Below are 24,699 nucleotides of genomic sequence, written 5' to 3'. Positions count from 1 at the left end.
AGCTAGAAGGAAATAATGAAGTTCAGGGTTAATTCTGCAAGTACCTTTATCTAGGGACTTAGTAACATAATCTTTTATTGAAATGGGAATGAAAAGGGTGTTTAGTTGAGGTTCTTATTATAAATTAAGGATAAACACAGTAAGATTCTAAAAACCACTAGGTTTTAGACAGTTGATGTCTAAAGGGATGAATTATTTTACCAGTTCTTTTCCTAACACCATAATCTCTGTGAAGCCTTGTGTTGTAAATGTAAGTTTGAAAAGTTAAGTGTTTAAGGGGGAGAAAGTCAGCAGTCATAAAAGGTACTAGAGATAACCGGGCTTATGACTTTCATATTCCTTTATGACCTCACCTCCACTTACCCAGTGGCACACTTCTTGTATTCACCGCCAGAGAGACCACAATTGCCAAATCTGTCACCTTTAGAATTCACTTCAATGAAACAGTCTTTGGGGGCAGCCTTGGCTTCTGTAACATTAAACATTTAAAAAAAAAAAAAAAAAAAAAGGTTATGGCAATTTAACTTCAGAAACAGTAAAAGTATTCCCTATGACAATTTATACACCTGGAGGTACTACTGCCTCAACTGACCCCTGAAAAAGTTTCAGGCCTTACACATAAAACATTTTTGTTCCACATTTTATATGTAACAACAAAATGTAAAAATAAAGCTTAGATTGTACCAAAAAGTTAGCCTAGACTTAAACATTCATGCCCTAAAAGAAATGTCATTAAATAAGACACTGTAAATAAATTTGAAACCGTGCACAGTATGACACCATTTGCAGCATGTTCGTTCTCTTTGTTCTCACATATGAATCTACTGGACTACCGGTTAGACCAGGCCAGGAAGGGTTGAGAAAACACTACCAGCTACTACTTTTGTTTTTTTATTTACCATATATGGATGCTTTAGGTGTTCCTACTAAACAGATAAATTGACAAACACCCATGACAGATGACAAAGCATCAATCTATTTTTGCTTTCATATATACCTCACTTAAATTCAATTTTTCCACTCAATTATACATTCTTAAAAATATTTTATTTAGAAATAGTTTTAAGCCAAAATGCCAGTATAGTACATCCTCTTTAATAAAGGAAGTTCATGTGCCTGTCTTACTATGTTGTTTAGTTTTAAAGAAAATGTATGTGGAGTGAAAGGAAGTTACAGCAAAAAAGAGGCAAAATATCAAGTAACATGAAAAATGAATACAGAAAACCTGCACAGGATAAATGTTACATGGCAACAGCCACAGCCAAGCCTTATAAAGAACAAAAACAGCCATTAAAATTCCAGATAATATATAAAGAAAAAAATAACTATAGCTCTCTTAGTCCCAGGCCTTTTCCCAAACCATGATGAAAGTCATATCTTTTCTAAGTAATAGTATTTAGCTCATTAAAATGCCCATCTGTAATTACTTTTTTAGTCTGGAATAACCTCCCTATTCCTGCAAAATATAACAGAAGTTGACAGATCTCTACCATCCTATCCCATGACCTGACTGATATTAAGTCCCATGTATTTCTGAGAGTCTTCTCTCCTTAATCCCTGTCTGACACACTGTAAGATAAGGGTACAAAAGAAATTAGAGGTATAGGGGTCTGGTCAAAATCAACAACTGTAGCTTCAGAGAAATCCAGCACTGTACACATGATTGATATTACGATGTAACAAAAATTTAAAAAAATAAAAATGGAAGAGGCAAAAGCAAGGATTTGAGTATCTTTCCTCCCTCTTTCCCTCCCTCCCATTAAATATTAAGTGTCCCACAGCCTGACAGGTAATGGATATAGTTTACCAGTAGCTCTCTGAAGGAAAGCAGAAAAACTCTTACACTAATTCTCGGTTCTCTCTTCTTAATTAAAGATAAGCCTCAACAAACATATGGCACTCACATATGGGCGAACATGTTATTGTTGCTGTTCCTATTAATTCAAAACAAAAAGAGAAGAAGATGGGAAAACAGGACTCTAGAATGGTTTGGGCATAAATCATCACTGCTGAAGATCAATCAGAGTAATCTGCCTAACTGTGCTGAAAAGCAACCTCTTCCCAGAGCAGCCGCGATCATCTGCAGCCAGTACAGGAAACACAAGGACAGCACTGTGGGATACTGCTAGCACCAATGTGCAAGCACCAGGAAGCTGACCAGGGGTACTGCCATGCCTCTGTGTGAACTCTCCACGGTTTCTCACCAGAACTACCACACAGCAGCTACTTAGATCCTTTCCCTGCTCTTCAAAACTATGCTCCACAACATTGCCAGAGAAATCCCAAAAGAAAATCCAGTTGTGTCATTTCCCACACTTAAAATCCATGGTTCCCATTATCTAGGGCAGAAAAATCTCAGCCTGAAATCCGTGGCCCCAAAAAGGTTAAGGTTAGCAACTTGAAGCATATAGTACAAGTTCCTGAAAAAGTCTGACTTCTGACTCTGTGGCCTCTCCTTTTCTCATTCCCTCAGGAACAGCACATGTTCCACCTATACTGAACTTCTGAGAGCATATATTCTGGCCTATGGAATAACTGTAAAGGTCAAGACCTCCCATCAAATTAATTTTGCCAAAAAAGAAACCATAAGAATTCTGTGTTCTTTTAGTAGACTACTGGAATAGAACAGAAAATCCAAAAATAGGCCCAAGTATACATGCTGCTTTAATATGTTGATAAAAGTACTATTTCAAATCAAGTAGGAAAACTAAATTGCTCAGTAAATCCCAGAAGAATTAAGACTGAAACATATAAAGCTAAAGCATAACAGTGCTAGAACAGTGGTCCCCAACCTTTTTGGCACCAGGGACCATTTTCATGGAAGACAATTTTTCCACGGAATGGGGGCAGGGGGTGGTTTCAAGACGATTCAAGTGCATTACATTTATTGTACACTATTATTATTATTTCTATTATTATTACATTGTAACATATAATGAAATAATTATACAAACCTCTCTGCTAATGATAAAGCCACTCCCCAGAGCTAGCATCACTGCCTCGGCTCACCTCAGATCATCGGGCATAAGGAGCGCGCAACCTAGATCTCTCACATGCACAGTTTACGGTAGGGTTCGTGCTCCTATGCGAGTCTAATACCACCGCTTATCTGACAGGAAGCGGAGCTCAGGCAGTGATGCGAGCAATGGGGAGCAGCTGTAAAAACAGAGGAAGCTTCGCTTGCTCTCCCACTGCTCACCTCCTGCTGTGCAGCCCAGTTCCTAACAGGCCATAGACTGGTACTGGTCTGCAGCCCCAGGGGTTGGGAACTGCAGTGCTAGAAGGCCAATTACAGTCATGTGCCACATAACAATGTTTCAATGACAAACCAACAAGCCATATATACAATGGTGGTCCCATAAGATTGTAAGACTGTTTACTGTATCTTTTCTATGTTTAGATACACAAATACTAACCATTGTGTTATAACTGCCTACAGTATTCAGTACAGTAACATGCTGTACAGGTTTGTAGCCTAGGAGCAATAGCTACCATATAGCCTAGGTGTGTAAAGGGCTATGCCATCTAGTTTGCATTAAGTACCACTCTATGATGTTCACACAATGATAAAATCACCTGGGCATTTCTCAGAATGTATCCTCAACATTAAGTAACACATGATTTGTAAATATTCTGAGGAAGGGGAATTTCTAAGCATGACACCAAAGATAGAAACCATAAGACAAAAGTAGGGCCAGGCGCGGTGGCTCACGCCTGTAATCCTAGCACTCTGGGAGGCCGAGGCGGGTGGATCGCTCGAGGTCAGGAGCTCGAGACCAGCCTGAGCAAGAGCGAGACCCCGTCTCTACTAAAAAAAAATAGAAAGAAATGATCTAGCCAACTAAAACTATATATAGAAAAAAAATAGCCGGGCATGGTGGCACATGCCTATAGTCCCAGCTACTGGGGAGGCTGAGGCAGTAGGATTGCTTAAGCCCAGGAGTTTGAGGTTGCTGTGAGTTAAGCTGATGCCACGGCACTCACTCTAGCCCGGGCAACAGAGCAAGACTCTGTCTTAAAAAAAAAAAAAAAAAAAAGACAAAAGTAAATGAGAAAAAAGTTTAATTATGTCAAAAATCAACATCAGCAAAACTAAAAGACAAAGGACAAAATGGGAGAAAATGTTTACAATGTATTAAAAATAAGTAATATCCTTAATCTTTAAAAAACCAACAACTTGCAAAATAGCAATAAGGAATAAATACCTTAGTAGAAAAATGAAGGACAGGAACAAGCAAGACATAAGAGAAATAATACAAATCACCAATATCAATATAAAAGAACTGAAACTCAGTAGTAATTAAAATACATATTTTAAAATAATAAAAATATGTTTTACATTTGTTAAATTAGCAGAGTTTTAAAAATGGAAACCGTGTTGGAAATATTTGAGGAAATGAACATATTCAAGGTACATAACTAATGAGGGTATAAAGTGGTATAATATTTCTGAAGATTATGTGGGTATCTTAAAAGCCTTTAAAGAACATAGTCTTTAATACAGTAATTCTGATTCTGGAAATTTATCCTGAAGAAGATATGGAGGCAAAGAGTAAACTATACAGATATTCACGACTAGTACTGTTGACTGCTTAAATAAACTGTGGCACATTGTTAGCATGATGTCGTAGAAAAATAATAACATGCAAAAATATTCAAGATTTATTGTTAATACTGGAAAAAGGGCAGTTTTAAAGCATATATCAATATCCCATTTTTGTATATTACACACACATGCACTCCTATGCATAAAACATATGTGAAAGATAGTCATCAAATTTTTCAGTGGTTACTTATCCAGAATATTCATAGTATGGAAAATATTTATTTTCTACTTTTTGCTTATTTGTATACTCAATATTTCAAAAAATATGTTCTACCTCCATTTAAGAAAGTATTAATAAATCAATGTAAGTTATTGTCTTTTAATTATGTCTTTGATAAATTCTAGCAAAAAGTCTTCATCAGCTCACCATGCTCATGGTGGTTGAGATCATAGTTTTGCTGCTTTCTGTTTGTGTGACCTTGGGCAAACCATATCTCTCTGAGGCTTACCATCCTTATAAGGTTTTTTTAAGGCCCAAATTTGATAATAAATGTCAACATCTCTTACATGTTAGCTCTCCAACTCTTCATTTATTTGATAAATATTTATTTAGCATTTACTAAAAAAAAAATAATTTTGAGAATGCATAAGCCAGTGAAGGACTTTTAAACCCTTATACCCCACAAGTTCAAAAGTTCACAGGAATGAAAACTAGACCTATAACATCTGAACTAATTGGCTGTATCTTTAAAATCATAAGCCATACGCAGACTTCAGGTAAAAGGCCTGAACACATGCATGTATTTTCCCTCCCTCCTAAAATCCCACATAAGCAAAGAAAATAGATTATTTTTTCTAATTCCTAAAACTTTTCCCAGTTAGAAAGTGGAACTGGCAAAGGAGCCAGTACACAATTTTGGAAGCTGAAAAGCAGCTGATTAAGTGGTAAATGACTTAGTTTATCTGAGAAAAGTGACTCTTAAGCTGCCAGTGGAGAAAGCTGAGATCAACACCTTTTCCACCATAGAATTCCACAAAGATAGGAAATTGGTAGTACCAGACACCTCTAGATATAGGGGTAAGGAGCAGCACATGGCTTGAACAATGAGAAAAAGTTTCAAGTCTATTTAAAAAGAGTTAGATCCACAGATCACCTCCCCTGTTTGCGCAGTCAGATGACTGTCTCTTCTCTACCCTGACAAAAGAAATGGGTTTATTTTCTGGAGAGAGTGAAACACAAGGTTTCAGCACTCAGAGATACCAGGCACATAAGCACAGAAACTGTTCTTCAAACAAGGAGGTGAGTTGAGTATTTTCCTACCCAATACTGAGATGCCTATTATTCCTAAGTTACAAATCTTGAATACTTCAGGCAACAGTAACACAATGGCAAGTATTTGTGTATCTAAACTTATCTAAACATAGAAAAGGTACAGTAAAAATATAGTATTATAATCTTATGAGACCACCATTGCATAAGTGGCCCACAGTTGACCAAAACATCATTATGGGGTGCATAACTATATATATATATATATACACACACACACACACACACACACACACATATATATGTATATCCTATTGACTCTGTTTCTCTGGAGAACCCTAATGAGAAGCCAACTAGTCAAGAGTGAAGAGAAACAGGAGCCTCCTTTTCAGACTTCTTCAAACAAATTGAAATTAGTAGAATATCTTGATTCCTCTAATCATTTCAGGGCAAGATCAGGCCACTCATTAACAATTTGCAGTTTAATTAACAGTAAGTACATAGAAAACTAACCACATGGGAGAGAGAGAGAATTATCAAGTCTGTAGAAAACAAACAGCAGGAAAGTAATTGTAATGTACTACATAGTACAGTTGTGAATAGCATTAACATGGCTATTCCACAATACACACTTAACACTGCCTAGAATCAAAAAGAGTCAAAAAGTAGCATTACCAAGAGATTATGTAAACACCTGAAGCAAGTAACAAAAAAATCAGCTAAAAAAGGTAAAAATGGCTGCCTTAACAGATCAGGATACTGGGTGGGAATAGGCCTTATTTTTTCATATTAAATAATAATACATTGCACAATAACTTGGCTCTTTAATCTACATGTATGCCTTTTATAAAAACCAAAATTTTATAAGGAAAAAACATAAAAAATTAAAAACATCCTAAATATCTATCGGTAAGAGAATGTACAACTAAATCATGCTCCGTTTACCTAATGGAATACTCTAATGTACTACGATATAACAAATCAATATAGATGGATCTCAAGAACTTTCTGAGTGAACAATGCAAGCAGCAGATCCATGCATACAACTCTGTATTATCAAAACTAAAAAATGTTACTGTATATGTATGTGTATGTACTTTATACACAAAGGATAAAGATAGAGGGAGTAAAAAAGCAAGAAACATCAACTGAATCTGGACGTATTAAATTCATGACCATCATTGCCTCTGGATAAGAAGGCAGATGGGAGAAGAAGGGAGATAAGATGGGAAACGACAGCTTCAGCTTTATCAATAATGTTTTCCTTCCTTTTTAAAAAATCTAAATCAAAAACAAATCAATCGAAGTTATCAGTTAGAAATAATGGTATCTTACTTGAGCCAAAGATGACTTGACACTGAGCGTCATAATACTGGCACATGCCATTGTAACAATAGGCTTTGTTATTCTGGCAAGGATATCCATTCTGAATAAAAACATCTGGCTGACAGAACTGAGAAGAACCATTGCAATACTCTGGAACATCACATTCATTGGTTTTTCCTCGGCATAAAGTACCTCCTGGAAGGAACTAGGGAAATGAGATTCAAATTAAACAGGAATAGCAGAACAATCTACACAAATTGATCAAATTTGAAACTACAGTATTTATATATATAAAGGGTTCTAACAATACCAAACAAGACTGAATAACCCATTAGAAAAATGAACAAAAGCCAATTATAGGCAATTCATGTAAGTTGTAAATATGGAAAATGAAAAAACATAACCTCACTGTATAACCAAAAGAAATGCAAATTAAATAAAAATACAAAAATACTTTACACTTATTGAACTAACTAGAATTATAGAGCTTGCTACTAACAAATGTTGGCATAAGGAAACAAATATTTGATAACACTGCTGGTAGAAATACAGACTGGCACATTTATGGAAGATATATAAAATGTGTATCAAAAATTTTAATATGCATATTCTGCCCCAGTGATTTCTCTTATAAACAATAATTGGAAGCAATCTAAATGTCCCTCATTAGTTGACTACATAAAGAAATTATGGTACAACCATACAAAGTCATACCAACTATATAGAACTATATAAATGAAAAAAGTCTGTAGTATCTTATTGAAAAAAAGTAGGCAGTAAAAATATGTGTATCCGTGTTACACACACACATACACTCCCATATTTGTATAGAAAAAAGTGACTAGGTTAACAAAAAATTACCAAAAATGGTTACCTGAGGAGTGTAAAATGATAGCAGGTCTTTCATTTGCTACTTTCTATACTTTGGTATTGTTGAATTATTTCTAACAAGCATATATTACTCTAAAAATCAGGGGGAAAATGTTTCCACTTAGGAAAAATAAATCTCAGTAGACCATTTATCATAAAAGAATGTGCTTTAAAATTGCAAACAAGTGGCATTAAATTTTTCCCACAATTATAAAATAAAAATAGTGCTCCCCTAGAGATTCCAGAAAACAAATTTTGATATACACAGATCTTTCTTTTTCCATATTTTGGTCCCTAACTGGGAGGAATTCCTTACCCAACAGTCTTTACAACAGTCGCCATATGCACATTCAGCAAATGATTTAAGCTTACAAGTACTTCCTTCACAACAAGGGTCCAATTCACATTCCTGTGAACATAAAATGACTGTCAATAAAGAAATGAATTACTGGCATTAATACTCATTAATAAAATTCTTATCTTAGACCTAAAATCTACTTCATTTTAACATGACTATAACAGTTACCTTCCAGAAACTGTTGCTTACTATCCTTCTGGATTTATCAGTGTATCTTTAGCTATAAATCAACATATTTCAAGGACTGAAGTCATAGAATATGTGCCTTACTTAGTCTGCTCAGAATGCCATAACAAAATACCATAGACTGGGTGACTTCAACAATTTAGTTTCCCACAGTTCTAGAGGCTAGAAGTCTAAGATCAAGGTCCCCACTAATTCAGGTTCTGGGGAAGGCTCTCTTTGTGGCTTGAAGACAGCTGCCTTCTTATTGTGTGCTCACATGGCCTTTCCTCAATGTGTAAGCACAAAGAAAAGGTGAGCAAGATGTCTGATGTCTCTTATAAGGACACTAATCTTATGGGACCAGAACCTCACCCTTATTTACCTCATTTAATCTTAATTACTTCCTTAGAGGTCCCATCTCCAAATGCAGCCCCACATCGTCACTTGGCTTCTTCCACTTTCCCATCATGCTTCTTCTATACTGATAGAGGTTCTCTTAAGAGCACTCTCAATAAATCACTGGCACCTAATCTTTGTCTCAGGCTCTGCTTCTAGGCCATCTGACCTACACATTTGGGGGCCACACACTCACTCAGTCCATAGCAGTGTGTTTAGTGATCACAGTGAAGTAAACATCCATCATAAAGGCATTTCTCTGCAAGCTCACAGTCTGACTTCTCTGGTGGGTGGCTCTTCACCCTTGGTGAACACTCTCCTTTTATCTTGCTTGGTTTCTCTCACTATACCTTGGGCCACCATGGCTCCTCCTTACCCTCAACCTCCCACCCACAGCAACATAGTCTCCTCTATGTTAATATAGCAATGTCAATGTCCTGTTTTTTATGTTGCATTACAGCTTTATAAGATGTCATCATTGGGGAAAACTGAGTGAAAAGCACATGGGAGTCTGTACCATCTTTGCAACTTTCTGTCAGCTTACAATAATAAAAATTTTAAAATAATGAACTATAATCTATATCTTGAAATATACCAAAAAAAAAAAAAAAAAAAAAACCTCAAAATGAATCATGGACCTAAATGTAAAACCTAAAACTATATACTCCCAGGAGAAAACTTTTGCAACTTTGGAGTAAGTAAAGAGTCCTTAGATACAACATCAAAAGCAAAACTGATAAAAGCATAAATTGATAAAATGGGTTTCATCAAATGTAAAAGTCTGCTCTTCAAAAGATACTATTAGTTAAAGGCAAGACACAATTTGGAGAAAATATTTACAAGTCATATATCTGATAAAGGACTTGTATCTGGAATATATAAAGTATTCTCAAAACTCAATAACAAATAACCCAAATTTTAAAATGAGAGGAAGAGTTGAACAGACATATCACCACAAGATACTCTGATGGCAAATAAGCACATGAAAACATGCTCAACAAACACATCACTAGTCATTACGGAAATGTACATTCAAACCTCAGTGAGGTATCACCTTACGTCTAGCAGAACAGCTAAAATTAAAAAGACAAATCATATGAAGTATTGGTGAGGACATGAAAGAACTATTGAGAGAACTCTCATACACTAATGGTGGGAATATGAAATGGTACAACCACTTTGCAAAGCAGTTTGAAAGTTTCCTGAAAAGTTAAATATACACCTACCATATGAACAAGTCATTCCACTCCTAGGAATTTACCCAAGAGAAATAAAAACATTTGTAAATGCTGAAAACTGGAAGTAGCCCAAATATCCATCAACAGATGAATACATAAACAAACTACAGTGTATCCATAGAACTCAATAATAAACTACAATAAAAAGGAATGAACTACAGGCACAGCTGCAACATGGATGAATCTCAAAAAAAATTATGCTGAGTAGGCTGGGTGCGGTGGCTCACGCCTATAATCCTAGCACTCTGGGAGGCCGAGGCGGGTGGATCATTTGAGCTCAGGAGTTCGAGACCAGCCTGAGCAAGAGCGAGACCCCGTCTCTACTAAAAATAGAAAGAAATTAGCTGGACAACTAAAAACATACAGAAAAAATTAGCCGGGAATGGTGGCGCATGCCTATAGTCCCAGCTACTCGGGAGGCTGAGGCAGGAGGATTGCATGAGCCCAGGAGTGTGAGGTTGCTGTGAGGTAGGCTGATGCTATGGCACTCTAGCCAGGGCAACAGAGTGAGACTCTGTCTCAAAAAAAAAAAAAAAAAATATTATGCTGATAAAGAAGCCAGACCAAAAAAGTCATTCTATTTACATAAAATTATAGGAAAGGCATACAAATATATAGTGATAGAAAGAAGATCAATGGTCGTCTGAGAAAAATGGTGGAACAAAGAGGGGTAGATAGAATTAATTACCGAGGAGCATGAAGAACTTTTGGGGATGATGATAAGTTCATTACCTTGATTGTGGTGAAGGTTTCACATATGTAGAAACACGCCAAAACCAATCAACTTGTACACTTTAAAGGTGCAGATTATTGTTGACTAAGTGCACACATTTCCCCATTTGTTACCCTTTATTTTGTCTTGATCAAACTTTAGACAGGCTTCTCTCTTTCCTACAGACCCCTAAACTCTTTTTGTTCCACCCCTCCCCACCAAAAAAGTAGAACTTCCCACCTTCTGGAAATTGGCTAACCACTGTAGATACTTCCCTGTCAGAACCTCACTGGTCATTTCTCCTCATTTCTCCAGCTTTCCTGTAAAAGATTCTGCTTATCTCTGCCCCCGTCTCAGTCTGTTTTGTTTTGCTTAACAGAATACCACAGACTGGGTCATTTATAAAGAATCAAAATTTACTTCTTATAGTTCTGAAGGCAGGAAAGTCCAAGATTTAGGGCCACATCTAGAGAGCACCTTCATGTTATGTTATCCCATGGCAGAAGACAAGAGGGCGAGTGAGTTTGTGCAAGAGGGGGACACCAGGGGCCAGACTTGCTTTATAATAACCCACTCCTGCCATAAGGACATCTATCCATTCGTGAGGGTGGAGTCCCAATGACCTAATCACCTCTTAAAGGCCCCACCTTTTAATACTATTGCAATGGCAATGAAGTTTCAACATAAGTTGTAGAGGGAACATTCATACCATTGCTCCTCCACCTTTATGCCACGAAAGAAAAACCTTTTCTGTTTGACTTTGAGATGCTTACAGATTTTGGAGATCAGAGCATTCTCCGTATTCAATAGTCTTTCTTCTGAATAAAGCCTTTCCCTATGCAAATCTGAATTTGTTTTTATCTGACACTGTATTCAATTATACTTCAATAAAGCTGGTAAATATTTTTCAAAAACATCATGCAGGACAGACAGATGGCTTCATGAAAAAACAGGAATCAGGAAATAGACAATGCGTATAGGACATTACTTTATGATAAAAGTATCATTTTAAATGGTTCCACAACAGACCATTAGTGGAAAAGTTTAATTTCCTAGCTTACTCCACATGCCCCCTCCACAATTAAAGAGCTAACATAAAAATTGTAAATTAAAAAATAGGGGAAGAATTTATTCAGGGGCTCTGAGGATGATCTATAAATAGGACTATTAAAAGCCTGGTCAAGATACAAATTTCTGAAACCATTAACGGAAAAATTTAATAAATTTGCCTACATTTAAATTTTAAATTACAGCATAATAAAATATGTCCTATGAAAAGTTAAATGATAACCTAGAAACAGAAGAGAAATATCAGGGCACTTATAATAAAGGACTTATGCCCATCTTACATAAGGAGACCTAAAAATCAATTTAAAAGAAGAGCCAATAAACCAATAGAAAAATTGACAAGGAATATAAAACAGTAATTCATAGAAGAAAATGATTCCTATGATCTATAATCATATGAAAAGACATAAACTAAAATAACATCTTATTTTTCACCCATCAGATTGCCAAAATTAAGAAAATGGATATTATCCTGTGCTGGTAAGACTATAGGGACACTGAATGGCACAGTACACTACAGGCAGAAGTACAAATTGATACAGCCATTTTATTAGAAATTTGTAGCCTCCAATAAAATTTAATATACATACACTTTTAGATCCAGTAATTCTACCTATATACACATGGGGTGTGTACAAGGATATACACTGCAGCACTGTTTGCAATAGAAAAACCCTAACTATAGTAATTAAATATCCATTAATGACAGTATAATTAAATAAACCATAGTACACCTTATATTAGAACACTATTCAGCAGATTAAAGGGTTATATTTATATAATATAATGATATGGAAAAATGTCCAAGATATATTAAGAGAAAAAATCTGCATACAACATTTTAAATCTGATTTATGCGTAAAAATAAAAGCCAGCGTGACATCACCAATATGGCAGAACAGGAAGCCCTAGATTCTCCTTCCCCCATAAGCACAGCCATTCAACAGCAACACAATGACCAGTTCCCTTTGTGAGAAATCCAGAAACTAGTTAGAAGGCTATTCCATCCCAGCCACATGTATACCAGTAAGAAAACTAGAGACACCCTCTGACCACAATCCCAATCCACGGCACAGTGCATACAATTGGGAGGAAATCCTCAACTCTTAGCATCTCCTTGAGGAGAAAAAGAGACCACACATCTAACAATATAACTTTTCAGAGTGCTGCCTGAGGGAATAGCTTCTATCTTACCCGCCTCTGAGCACTTACAGGACCTAAAATACACTAGACCCCTGGGGGCCAGAGAGAACAAAGGTGGTGGGTTAAACTACCATGTGGGGCGCTCATCACAGCTCCTCACCCTGGCTCAGCACAGAGTAAACGGACAAAAACAAAAAACAAAAAAACACCACCTAGCTTCTCTCTGAGGAGGACCACTCATTCAATGTCACAATTTTTCTAGGTGCTACCCAAGAAATTGGCTTTTCTCTCTCTGATCTCAGAGCACTGATGGAGCTGGCATATGCTAGACCCCTGTAGGCTACAAAGAACAAAGGCAGTGGTTTCAACTAGCACTCAGACACTTGCCACAGCTCCTCCACCTGGCTCAACACAGAGCAAACGGACAAAAAAAAAAAGAAAAGAAAGAAAAAAAAAAGCCAGCTCTCAGCTTTTCCCAGGAAAGAGAAACAGACCACATCAAATGTTTCAAATTTTCTAGGGTTGCCCAATGAATTGGCTTCTGTTTCCCCCTCTTTTGGAATGCTGACAGGCTCCTGTAGTAATCTAGACACCTTGAAGGGCTGCTAACAACTAAAACAGCAATCCACACTAGCACAAAGGTTTGAGAGGCCCAGAGAAGCTCTGGCCAGGTTAATTAGTAAAGGTCTTCCCCTGTACAAGGCCAATTCATAAAAACTGGGAGAGGTAGCAGTATTTTTCTAAGGCATAAATACCAACACAGGGTCAAGGAAATGAAGAATCAGAATCCAAACAAAGGAACAAGATAAAACTCCAGAAACCAACCCTAATGAAATGAACATATATGGATCATCTGGCAGAGTATTCAAAATAGCCATCATAAAAATGCTCAACAAGCTCAGGAAAACAATGCATGAACAAAAGCAGAATTTCAACAAAAAGAAATACTATTTTAAAAGAACCCAATAAAAATCTTTGGCCTGAAAAATATAATAAATTAACAGAAAAATTCAACAGAGAGTTCAACAGCAGACTAGAGCAAGCAGAAGAAAGATTTAACAAACCTAAAGATGGATCATTGTAAATTATCCAGTCAGAGAAGCAAAAAAGAAGAAGAAGAGTGAAGAAAGTTTAAGGGACTTATGGGACACCATCAAGACTGTGGAATTCCCACAAGGAGCGAAGAGAAAGTACCAAAAAGTTTATTCAAAAAAATAATCATTGAAATTTTCTCAGATCTGGGAAAAGAAATAGACATCCAGATCCAAGAACCCCACAGGACCCCAAATAAAGTGTATTAAAAGAAATCAACACCAAGGAATGTTATAATCTAACTGTCAAAAGCCAAAGACAAACAGAAAATTTTCAAAGCAGCAAGAAAGAAATAGATAGCATTACAATAATAGTGAGAAACTTCCATGCCTCATTTTAATTATGGATAAACCATCTAGACATAAGATTAATAAGGAAACAAACAGCTAGAACAACACTATAGACCAAATGAACCTAATAAACATATATAGAACATTCTACCCAATAGCAGCAGAATACACACTACGCTCAGATACACATAGAATTCTCGCCAGGATAGATCACAAGTTAGATGTTAGATCACGAAACAGGTTTTAAAAAACTTGAGGCCGGGCACGGTGGCTCACGCCTGTAATCCTAGCACTCTGGGAGGCCGAGGCAGGTGGATAGCTCGAGGTCAGGAGTTCGAGACCAGCCTGAGCAAGAGCGAGACCCCGTCTCTACTAAAAAATAGAAAGAAATTATCTGGCCAACTAAAATATATAGAAAAAATTAGCTGGGCATGGTAGCACATGCCTGTAGTCCCAGCTACTCGGGAGGCTGAGGCAGGAGGATCACTTAAGCCCAGGAGTTTGAGGTTGCTGTGAGCTAGGCTGACGCCACGGCACTCACTCTAGTCCCGGCAACAGAGCGAGACTCTGTCTCAAAATAAATAAATAAATAAATAAAATAAAATTAAAAAACTTGAGATAACTTAATTCACACTAGTTTTTCTGACCACAAAGGATGAAACTGAAATCAAAAAGGAAAAAAATAATAATTAAAGCAGAAAGGAAACAGGAAAAATAACAAATATGTGGAAATTAACACAGTCTTGAACAACCCTTGGGTCAAAGAAAAAATTAAATAGGAAATTAAAAAATACCTCAAGACAAACTAAAACAAAACACAATGTGTCAAAACTTATAGGATGCAGTAAAAGCAGTACCAAGAGGAAAATTTATTGTGATAAATATACATGAAAAAGCCTATCTTTATATCTTAAGGAACCACAAAAGAACAAAAAATTAAGCCCAAAGTTAGCACAAGGGAGGGAATAAGTTCTAGAGCAGAAGAAACAAAATTGAGGCTAGAAAAATACAAATTTTTTTTAGAAAACAAGAGTTTTTTCCAAAAGATAAGCAATATTGATAAACCTTTAGTCAGACTAAGAAAAAAACAAGACTAAAATAAAATCAGAAATGAAAGGAGACATTTCAACTGACACCATAAATTAAAAAGATTCTAAGAGACTACTATGAATAATTACATGTCAACAAATTAAACAGCTTAGGTTGGAAGAATCAAGATGGCAGACAAGAAAAAACGCCAGCCAGAGTGTCTCTGCAAGAAAGACAGATTTTAGAAGAAAGTGAAAAAAAAAGTCAGGCAGAGGAACATAGATCAGACGAGGGTCGGAAGGGAGAGTGCCTGAAACTACAGGAGACTCCACACGAAGAAGCTGCGGAGGAGAACTGGAAGGAGAAAGGCCCCCGAGAGGCTTGGAGACCAGCAACAAGGGTAGGCGGAGCAGCTACATTTCCCCTCCCTTGCGTTTGGGACTGCGGGTGGGCTCCTCAGCGGAGAGACCTGCCCACTCCAGCCCAGGGACGGCCACCGCCAGTGAGCTGTGAGCCTCTTGGGGACAGGGCACCAGGCTCCCATCTCCCTCGTGGCACCTCCCCCACAGACCCGAGCCCATCGGCAGGCGCCATATTGCTTCATTCCCCCCTCCCCCTTTGCCTACCCACCACTGCCTAGAGAGATAATTTAGCCACCACCCGGAGGCATCTGCAGGGAATGGGACCTCTCCTTTTGGGGACCTATAGCAGACTGAGGTCCCCTCCCTTTGGGGACCTCACAGCAGATTGTGAGCTCCCTACCCACCCACCCTCCCAGGTGCTGCTCGCCTGGTGACTCCAGGAGAGCAGGGCAAATCCTGAGGCAGAGAGACACCAATCCAGCCTGGGCACCCCGTGGGGTGACATGAGACCAGCTCTCTTCTCCCTGGAAGGGTCAGGGACTGATCTCCAGGGCCCAGGAAACAGGCCTGCAGACCAGATCCCATACACTCAGGCCTCAATCACATTGCCCTGGGGCACAGAAGGGTTATTTGTGAATGACCCTGCTGAGTGTGTGTGCCTTCAGGGGCAGACCAGCGTGCCTGAGGGGCACCCCTCCTCCCACAGGAAGGCCTTGCGCTCAGCCCAGGCTGGAATCCTGGGCAGGGACCCTGCTGGCCTGCATGACAGCCAGGGTAGATCCACTGGCTTGAGGTCCTGCCTGCGGACAGAGGCCCCGGAGAAACTGCAGAATAGCGGAGGGTGGAAAGGAGCAAGGCCTGCTCTAAACTGTAGGTCTCAGACAGCCCCTCCCCCCCACACAGACTTTCCTGCTGAGAGGGGCCACTCCAGCCCCTCCCTGGCAGCTTTGCCCAGAGGCAATGAACAGACCTTTGACCCCTGCTAACAGCAATGTGGAGCTTGAGGGCAGCTCACCCAACCCGGCTCTGCCCACTCCCTCCCTGACCTGCCCTCACTGAGGTGCAGAATAAGGGCACACCTGGAAGTCCCAGGGCCCCACTCACCACTTTAGGCACTAGAGTGCCTCTCCAGAGGAACGAGAGCCCGTTACGGGACCCAAAAACAACACTGCAGCCTGCCCCTCCCAGCAAGCGCCACCTACTGACAGGGAGGTCAATCTGCCCACCTTTTTACTGCATCTACTGACTCATGATATAGGGTGTGGTCAAATCTCACCCACAAATACCACCTAGTGCCTCGGAGACTAAACAGGGTGTGTCATCATCCAAATGAAAATCTAAAAGCAAGAAGCAGCAGCTGATCCAGATGGGAAGGAATCAGCGAAAGAACTCCAGAAGTATGAAGAATCAAACGGAAAGCACACCCCCAAAGAGAAACACCCGCTCTCTAGCAATGGACATTAACCAAACTCAGAACACCAAAATGACAGAAGAAGAATTTCAAACATGGATCGTCAGAAAACTGAACCATATGCAAGAAAAAATGGATAACCAACACAAAGAAACAACAAATTAAACAGCTTAGGAGGAATACATTCCTAGAACCGTGCATCATACCAAGCCTGAATCACAAAGACATAGTAAGTCTGAAGAGACCTATGAGAAAATAGTGAGAACACTGAATCAGAAATCAAAAAACTCCCAAAAAGAAAAGCACAGGAACAATGGCTTCACTGGTGAAATCTACTAAACATTTTTTTAAAAAAACTAATACCAGCCATTCTCAAACTCTTCCAAAAAATTAAAAAGCAAGGCACAGTTCCAAGCTCATTTTATGAGGCCAGCATCACTCAGATACCAAAGCCAAAGTCATCACAAGGGGGGGAAAAAAAAAACCTACAGGCCAATATGCCTAATGAATACAGATGAAAAAATACTAACAAACCAAATTCAACAGCACGTTAAAGGTTATATAAACCACGACCTAGTAGGATTTATCCCTGGGTGCAAGAATGTTTCAATATATAAAAACCAATTATTGAGAAATACCATATTAATAAAATGAAAGATAATAATCCCATGATCATCTCAATAGATGCAGAAAGGTTGATAAAATTCAACACCTTTTCATGGTAAAAACTCGACAAACTAGAAATAGAGAAAACTACTTCAACGTAATAAAGGCCGTATATGAAAATCCCACAGCTAACCTCATACTCAATTGTGAAAAATTAAAAGCTTTTCAACTCTAAGATCAGGAACAAAGCAAGGATGTCCACTCCTGCCACTTATAGTCAACATAGTGCTGCATACTAAAATGAAAGAGCTCTTGTCATTTGCGATAACATGGATGTGCCTTGAGGTTACAGTACTATGCTAAATGAAGTCAGTCAGTCATGAGAGACATATCCTGCAGGATTCTACTTACATTCGCTATCTAGAACAGTCAAACTCCATTAAACAGGGAGTGGCTGTCAGGGGCTGGGGGAAGGTAAAATGGGGAGTTGCCAATCAATGGGTATCAAGTCTCAGTTATACAAGATGAGAAAGTTCTAGAGATATGAACTACACAGTACCTATAGTTAACAATACAGTATACTTAAAAATCTCTTAAAAGGGTCAATCTCATGGTAAGTATTCTTTCTACAATAAAATAAAACTAAAAATAAATACTAAAACAAACCCAGTATTTATAAATGTACATACTGTACATAAATGCATAGGATAAAATCTAAAAAGAAATATACCAAACTTATAAGAGTGATAATTTCTAAAAGAAGTAAAAGATTCATCAGGGAAATAAAGGTGTGTAAGTTTGCTTTTATTTACTATTTGAAGGTTTTATAACAAAAAAAGAAACCTGTGATATTTGATGGGGAGAGAGTATTTTTTTTTTTAAGAGTAATTGTGCAGTGAGAAAGCTCAAGAGGCAAATATAGATTATTATTTCAGTAAGTTTGGTAGTGAAGTAAGCAGCTGGGAGAAAGCAAGACTAATAAAATATTTAAGGAGAAAGGTCTAAGAATGCCTGGCAAAAGCAAGGTCTTAGTTATCTTAACAGTATCTTAATTTAGAAATTATACATAACTTCTTTAGGCCTAGTTTTCCTCATTTGAAAATAAGAACATTAAGAATACCAATCTCTTAGGGTCACTGCAAGGACTATACTGTGTAAAACATTTACCAGAAGTCCCCGACATGCATCAGTACTGCAATAAAGGCCAAACATAGCTTCAGCATGGGACACATACTCCCTTTCTGAAAAGCAGTTATCTGGTAAAACCCAGGTGTGGTCAGGTAAGGAAGAAGATGATGCACTTGGGGAAAAGATTGAGAATATAGTAGGACTTACATATGACTGAGCAAGTGTCTTTAAAATGTAATGAAACTAAGTCAGTAAATAAATAATAAAACTTAATGCAAGGCCTGGGGAGGAAAGGCTTACGCAGGCCATTCTGAGAAGAGTCTGGCTACAGAACAGTAACAATAAAGATGCGTAAGGGCTTGTGGCAGTAAGTGTGGGTGACAGGTCTGATAAAGCCAGAGATCAGTAGGTAAACTGAAGATTAACAAAGGAGAATGCTAGTTTGAGCAGCAAGAATTTTGATATTGAAGGACTCTGGAGGACAAGCCAGCTTCAATTCATTTTTAAGATGAGTCCAACTGAATAAATATTTCTGCAATGGCAGTGCCAGAATGGTGGAAGCTTACAAGTAAAGAGCCAAGTGCAAAAGTGATTAGTTCTTTAAAGTAAATAAATAAGCCAATAACCATAATAGAAATGGTAGAAAATAGCAAAAAGATAGAAGAACAAACATGGTGCTTTCGCTGACTTCAAAACAGACAGCACCGTTACTTATAGTCTGAGGAGGAGGCAATGACCAACCCCAGGAACATATGCACACAAGCAAAATAACAATCCTCATCTTGCCTCTAAATTTTACTTCAGCTGTTATGCCAGAGTTTCCCAAAATAAGTAATTTTATTTCTTACAAATCTCATAGTAATTTTACAAAGCAAAAATCAAAAATTAAACTGACCTTTGGAGTACCACAGTCACACTCTTCCCCAGGGTCCACCAGTTTATTACCACAGAACGGAGCACTATAGGCTTCATCAGGCTTTGGAATATTAAGAAGGCAGTTTCCTCCTTTATTCAAAGTTAACTTCTCAAAGTCCTCTGCACTGCAACTGCTAAAGTTTCTGGAACCTCTGTAATAAACATTAAGAAAAAGATCTCACGTCATAGTGATTACTCACTTTGAAAATTTTAAGTCATCTCTTTAATCAATTAAAAGTGAATGTTTTCAATGGTAGAAAATAAGCTAACAAAAGTAGATAGAAATGAGACTATCTATTCCTAAAAAATATAGAATATTACTTCAGTTACTACATAGCAGTTTACTATTTTGATTACAATATATTACTCCTCCATGAAAATATCTTCAAAACATATAACTTACATTGAAATACAAAATCATGATTTTGTAATTTTGTAAAGGCCTCAGAAAAGACCTTAAAAATTATCTAGTCCTATACAGAATTAAATTTCATTTATCTAATATACCAAAAGTTCTTCAAATATTGGAAGATGACTACATGTTGTCTCCAGTCTTTTTTTATTCTCCAGGATAACATTCTGATGTTCCTCCCATGCCCACTGTCACTTACAGGAACCATGTAAAAATAAAGTGAATGGGCAATTCCAGAACAGATGTGTTTTAGCCATCAAGAGGCAGACTGCATAGTACAGAATTTCCACCACTCCTATGTGACAAGTTTTCAGTTTGAGTTTTAAATGCCTTTACAATAACTCCTGGAAACCACGGTTAATAGTTTGAAGGTTAGGCTTTAAGAAATTGTCCAACTTGAGTTGTCCATGTGATATTTATACAAATGCAATTTTAATATGTTCTACCTGGGCTTTTTCATTATTATCTTACTCAACTACTACAAAATATTTTCACATAGTTCCACTGGCTATTTTTACCTCTGAAAACTAGAGGAAAATACACCTGTATACCACAAATCTTTGAGAAATCCACATCACATTAAAATTTCATCAGGGGTAGTCCTATTTTATTTTTGCTTTTGTAGCCCAAACTTTTATATGATATTCAAAAAATTATTTGTAAGGCCATTGTCAAGGAGCTTTTCCCTGACACTTACTTTCAGGAATTTTATGGGTTCGAGTCTTAACATTTAGATATTTTATCCCCTGAAAGTTGACTTTTGTATACAGTATAAGAGTCCAATTTCATTCTTTTTCATGTAGAAATCCAGTTTTCCCAGCACCGTTTATTGAAGAGACTGTCCTTTCTCCATTGTGTCTTCCCAGTGCCCTTGTCAAAAATTAATTGACTGTATATGTTTGGATTTAATTCTGGGCTCTCTATTCTGCTCCATTGGTCTGTGTGTCTGTTTTTATACCATTATCATATTGTTTTGATTACTATAGCTATCAAATGAAAAACCTTCTGCACAGCAAAGGAAACAACCAACAAAATGAAAAGGCAGCCTATAGATTGCGAGAAAATATTTGCAAACCATATATCTTATCAGCAGTTAATGTCTAAAATATATAAAGAACTCACATATTCAATACCAGATAAACAACCCAATTTATAAAATAGGCAAAGGACTTTAATAGGCATTTCTCCAAAAATGACAGAAAAATGGCCAAGACGTATGTGAAAAGGTGCCCAATATTACTAATCATCAGGGAAAGGCAAATAAAAACCACAGTGAGACATCATGTCACACCTGTTAGGATGGCTATCATCAAAAAGACAAGAAATAACTGCTGGTAAGGGTTTTGAGAAAAGGGACCCCTTGTACATTGTTGGTGGGAATGTATTAATATTAATAGGTTAGTACAGACATTGTGGAAAATAGTATGGAAGTTCCTCAAAAAATTAAAAATAGAACTACCATATGATTCAGCATTCCTACTACTGGGTATACACCCAAAGGAAATGAGATCAACACCTCATAAAGACATCTGCATTCCCATGTTCCGTGTAGCATGATTCACAATAGCCAAGATACAGAAATAACCAAAGTGCCCAGCAATGGACGAATGGATTAACTGTTTCATATTATTCAGCCTGAAGAAGATTCTGCTATTTGCCACAACATGGATGAACCTGGAGGACATTAAGCTAAGTGGAATAAACCAGACACAAAAAGAAAAATATTACATGATCTCACTTCTATGTGGAATCTAAAAAAAAAAAATCAAATACACAGAAATAGAAAATAAAACAGTGATGATGGTGGAGGGGGAGGAAATGGGGAGATGCAGGGCTGATACAAGGTAGTAGATATGTAGGATGAACAAATCTAGAAAGCTAGACTATAGTTAATAATATTGTATTATATTTGGGGTTTTGCTAAAAGAGTAGATTTTATGTGCTCTTGCCACGAAAAAAAAAAAATGGGTAACTATGAGGGATGATGGATATGTTAATTTGCTTGACTGTAGTAACCATTTCACCATCTATAAGTATACCAAAAGATCACGTTGTATACCTTAAATATATATAATATATACAATACAATAAAATATATACAATAAAATTAAAAATATATAATCGGGAATTTGGTGCCCCGAAAGAATCTCTGTTTCATCAGTTTGAGCAATGATAACCAAAAGTTAGGAGTGAAAACCATGTTGCATTATAGTTGTTGAGGAAGCATCCCTATCTAAGGCTACGTGTTTTATACATCTACAAACTTCTAAGAAACAGACTTTTTGTGAGACTTTTTGCCCTAGGTAGACATGTTACACTCTTCTTTGCTAACTGGTCTCAGGATAGTATACAGTCCTGGCTCCTGGCTTTGGGGATTGGAAAGCAGTCTGCCTAGAACATTTTGGTACTGTTTACTACAATTTGACAAGAGTCTTTGGATGTGGAATATTAAAGGATTTTAACAGACTGACCAGCAGAAAAAGAAAAGAGAAACAACATGGACAATCAATTGCTTATGACAAAAGAATGAGCAAAGACAAAACTTGTGAAAAGATTAGCACAAGGCTTTTGACAGTAACAGAAAGACTTGTTTTACATATTCTTTTTCTTGCTACTCTGCCAAGAATATTACAAGAAAATCCCAATTATCCCGATTTGATCTTTACAATTATATGAATGTAACAGATGATCCTATGTATCCTGAAAATATGTACATCTATTTTGTTATTAATTAAAAAAAGGAAAACAACAAATTGAAAAAAATCAAAAGAAAAACATCTGTTTTGTTTCTTTTGGGTTAATAGAATGTTTTTAATTTTCACTATTTTCTGAATTCAACAGCAAATTAGAAGAATTATACACCCTGACCAAGTGAGATTCATACCTGGGTTGCAAGAATGGTTCAACATACGTAAATTGATTAATGTGACATATCACATTAAAAGAATGAAGGATAAAAATCACATGATCATCTCAACAGATGCAGAAAAAGTATTTGATAAAATTCAACATGCTTTATGATAAAAAATCTTAAACTGGGAATAGAGGGAAATTACTGCAACATAATAAAAGCTATATAGGGAAAGTCCACTGCCAACATCACATTCAACAGTAAAAACTTGAGGCCGGGCGCGGTGGCTCACGCCTGTAATCCTACTCTGGGAGGCCGAGGCGGGTGGATCCCTCAAGGTCAGGAGTTTGAGACCAGCCTGAGCAAGAGCGAGACCCCCGTCTCTACTAAAAATAGAAAGAAATTATCTGGCCAACTAAAACATATATAGAAAAAAAATTAGCCTGGCATGGTGGCACATGCCTGTAGTCCCAGCTACTCGGGAGGCTGAGGCAGTAGGATTGCTTAAGCTCAGGAGTTTGAGGTTGCTCTGAGCTAGGCCACGGCACTCACTCTAGCCAGGGCAACAAAGTGACACTCTGTCTCAAAAAAAAAAAAAAAAACAGTAAAAACTTGAAAGCTTTTCCATTAACATCAGGAACAAGACAAGGATGCCTACACTTCAGCCACTTCTATTCAACATTGGACTGGAAGTCCTAGCCAGAGCAAACAGACAAGAAAAAGAGAGAAACTTATCCAAACTGGAAGGAAGAAGTAAAACCATCCCTGTTTACAGATAACATGATTATATTTTTATATATATACCTAAATGCCACCAAAAAACCTATAAGTTCAATTGCAGGATACAAAACTGACACACAAAAATCAGTTCCTTTCTATACATTAACAATTAAATACACAAAAAGGAAATTAAGAAAACAATGCCATTTACAATAGTATCAAAAACAATAAAATACTTAAAATAAACTTAACCAATGAGATGAAATACTTGTACACTAAAACTAAAAAACATTGCTAAAAGGAATCAAAAATGATACAAATAAATGGAAAGACATCCTGTGATCATGGACTGCAAGACTTAATATTGATAAAATGTCCACATTACCCAAAGTGATCTACAGATTCAATATAATCCCTATCAAAATTCAAATGGCATTTTTAACAAAAATAGAAAAACAATTCTAAAATTCATATGACACCACAAAAGAGTCCAAGTAGCCAAAACGATCTCAAGAAAGAACAAATTTGGAAGCATAACATTTCCTGATTTCAAAACTACAGTAATTAAAGCAATATGGTACTACCATAAAAACTGACATATAGACCAATGAAACAGAATAGAGAACCCAAAAGTGAACCCATGCATATATTTTAACAAGGGAGCCAAAAATACACAATGAGGCAAGGACAGTCTTGTCAACAAACGGTGCTGGGAAAATTGCATATCCACAAGCAAAAAAAAAATAAAACTGGACACTGATCTCACACAATATACAAAAACTAACTCAAAA

General features: G+C 37.2%; 1 protein-coding gene across 3 annotated transcripts in view; it reads right to left on the bottom strand.

The window, feature by feature from the left end:
- Positions 1 to 24,699, bottom strand: part of ADAM9 (ADAM metallopeptidase domain 9) — a 95,971-nt gene that overhangs the window by 39,411 nt on the left and 31,861 nt on the right. For all 3 annotated transcript variants that reach the window (XR_011235242.1, XR_011235243.1, XM_069485280.1), the window contains exons 12-15: positions 19,906 to 20,077; positions 8,329 to 8,421; positions 7,152 to 7,347; positions 364 to 469 (exon numbers count right to left, since the gene is read on the bottom strand). Coding sequence is in view for 1 of the 3 variants with exons in the window: in XM_069485280.1 (XP_069341381.1) it covers positions 364 to 469; positions 7,152 to 7,347; positions 8,329 to 8,421; positions 19,906 to 20,077 (567 nt within the window). In the remaining 2 variants the exon portion in view is untranslated. The remainder of the gene's footprint in view (positions 1 to 363; positions 470 to 7,151; positions 7,348 to 8,328; positions 8,422 to 19,905; positions 20,078 to 24,699) is intronic.

This window comes from Eulemur rufifrons, chromosome 12 (genome assembly GCF_041146395.1).
Source record: "Eulemur rufifrons isolate Redbay chromosome 12, OSU_ERuf_1, whole genome shotgun sequence".
Lineage (NCBI taxonomy): Eukaryota > Metazoa > Chordata > Mammalia > Primates > Lemuridae > Eulemur > Eulemur rufifrons.
The sequence above is the reverse complement of the archived record's forward strand: the minus strand, read 5'-3'. Positions and strand labels throughout refer to the sequence as shown.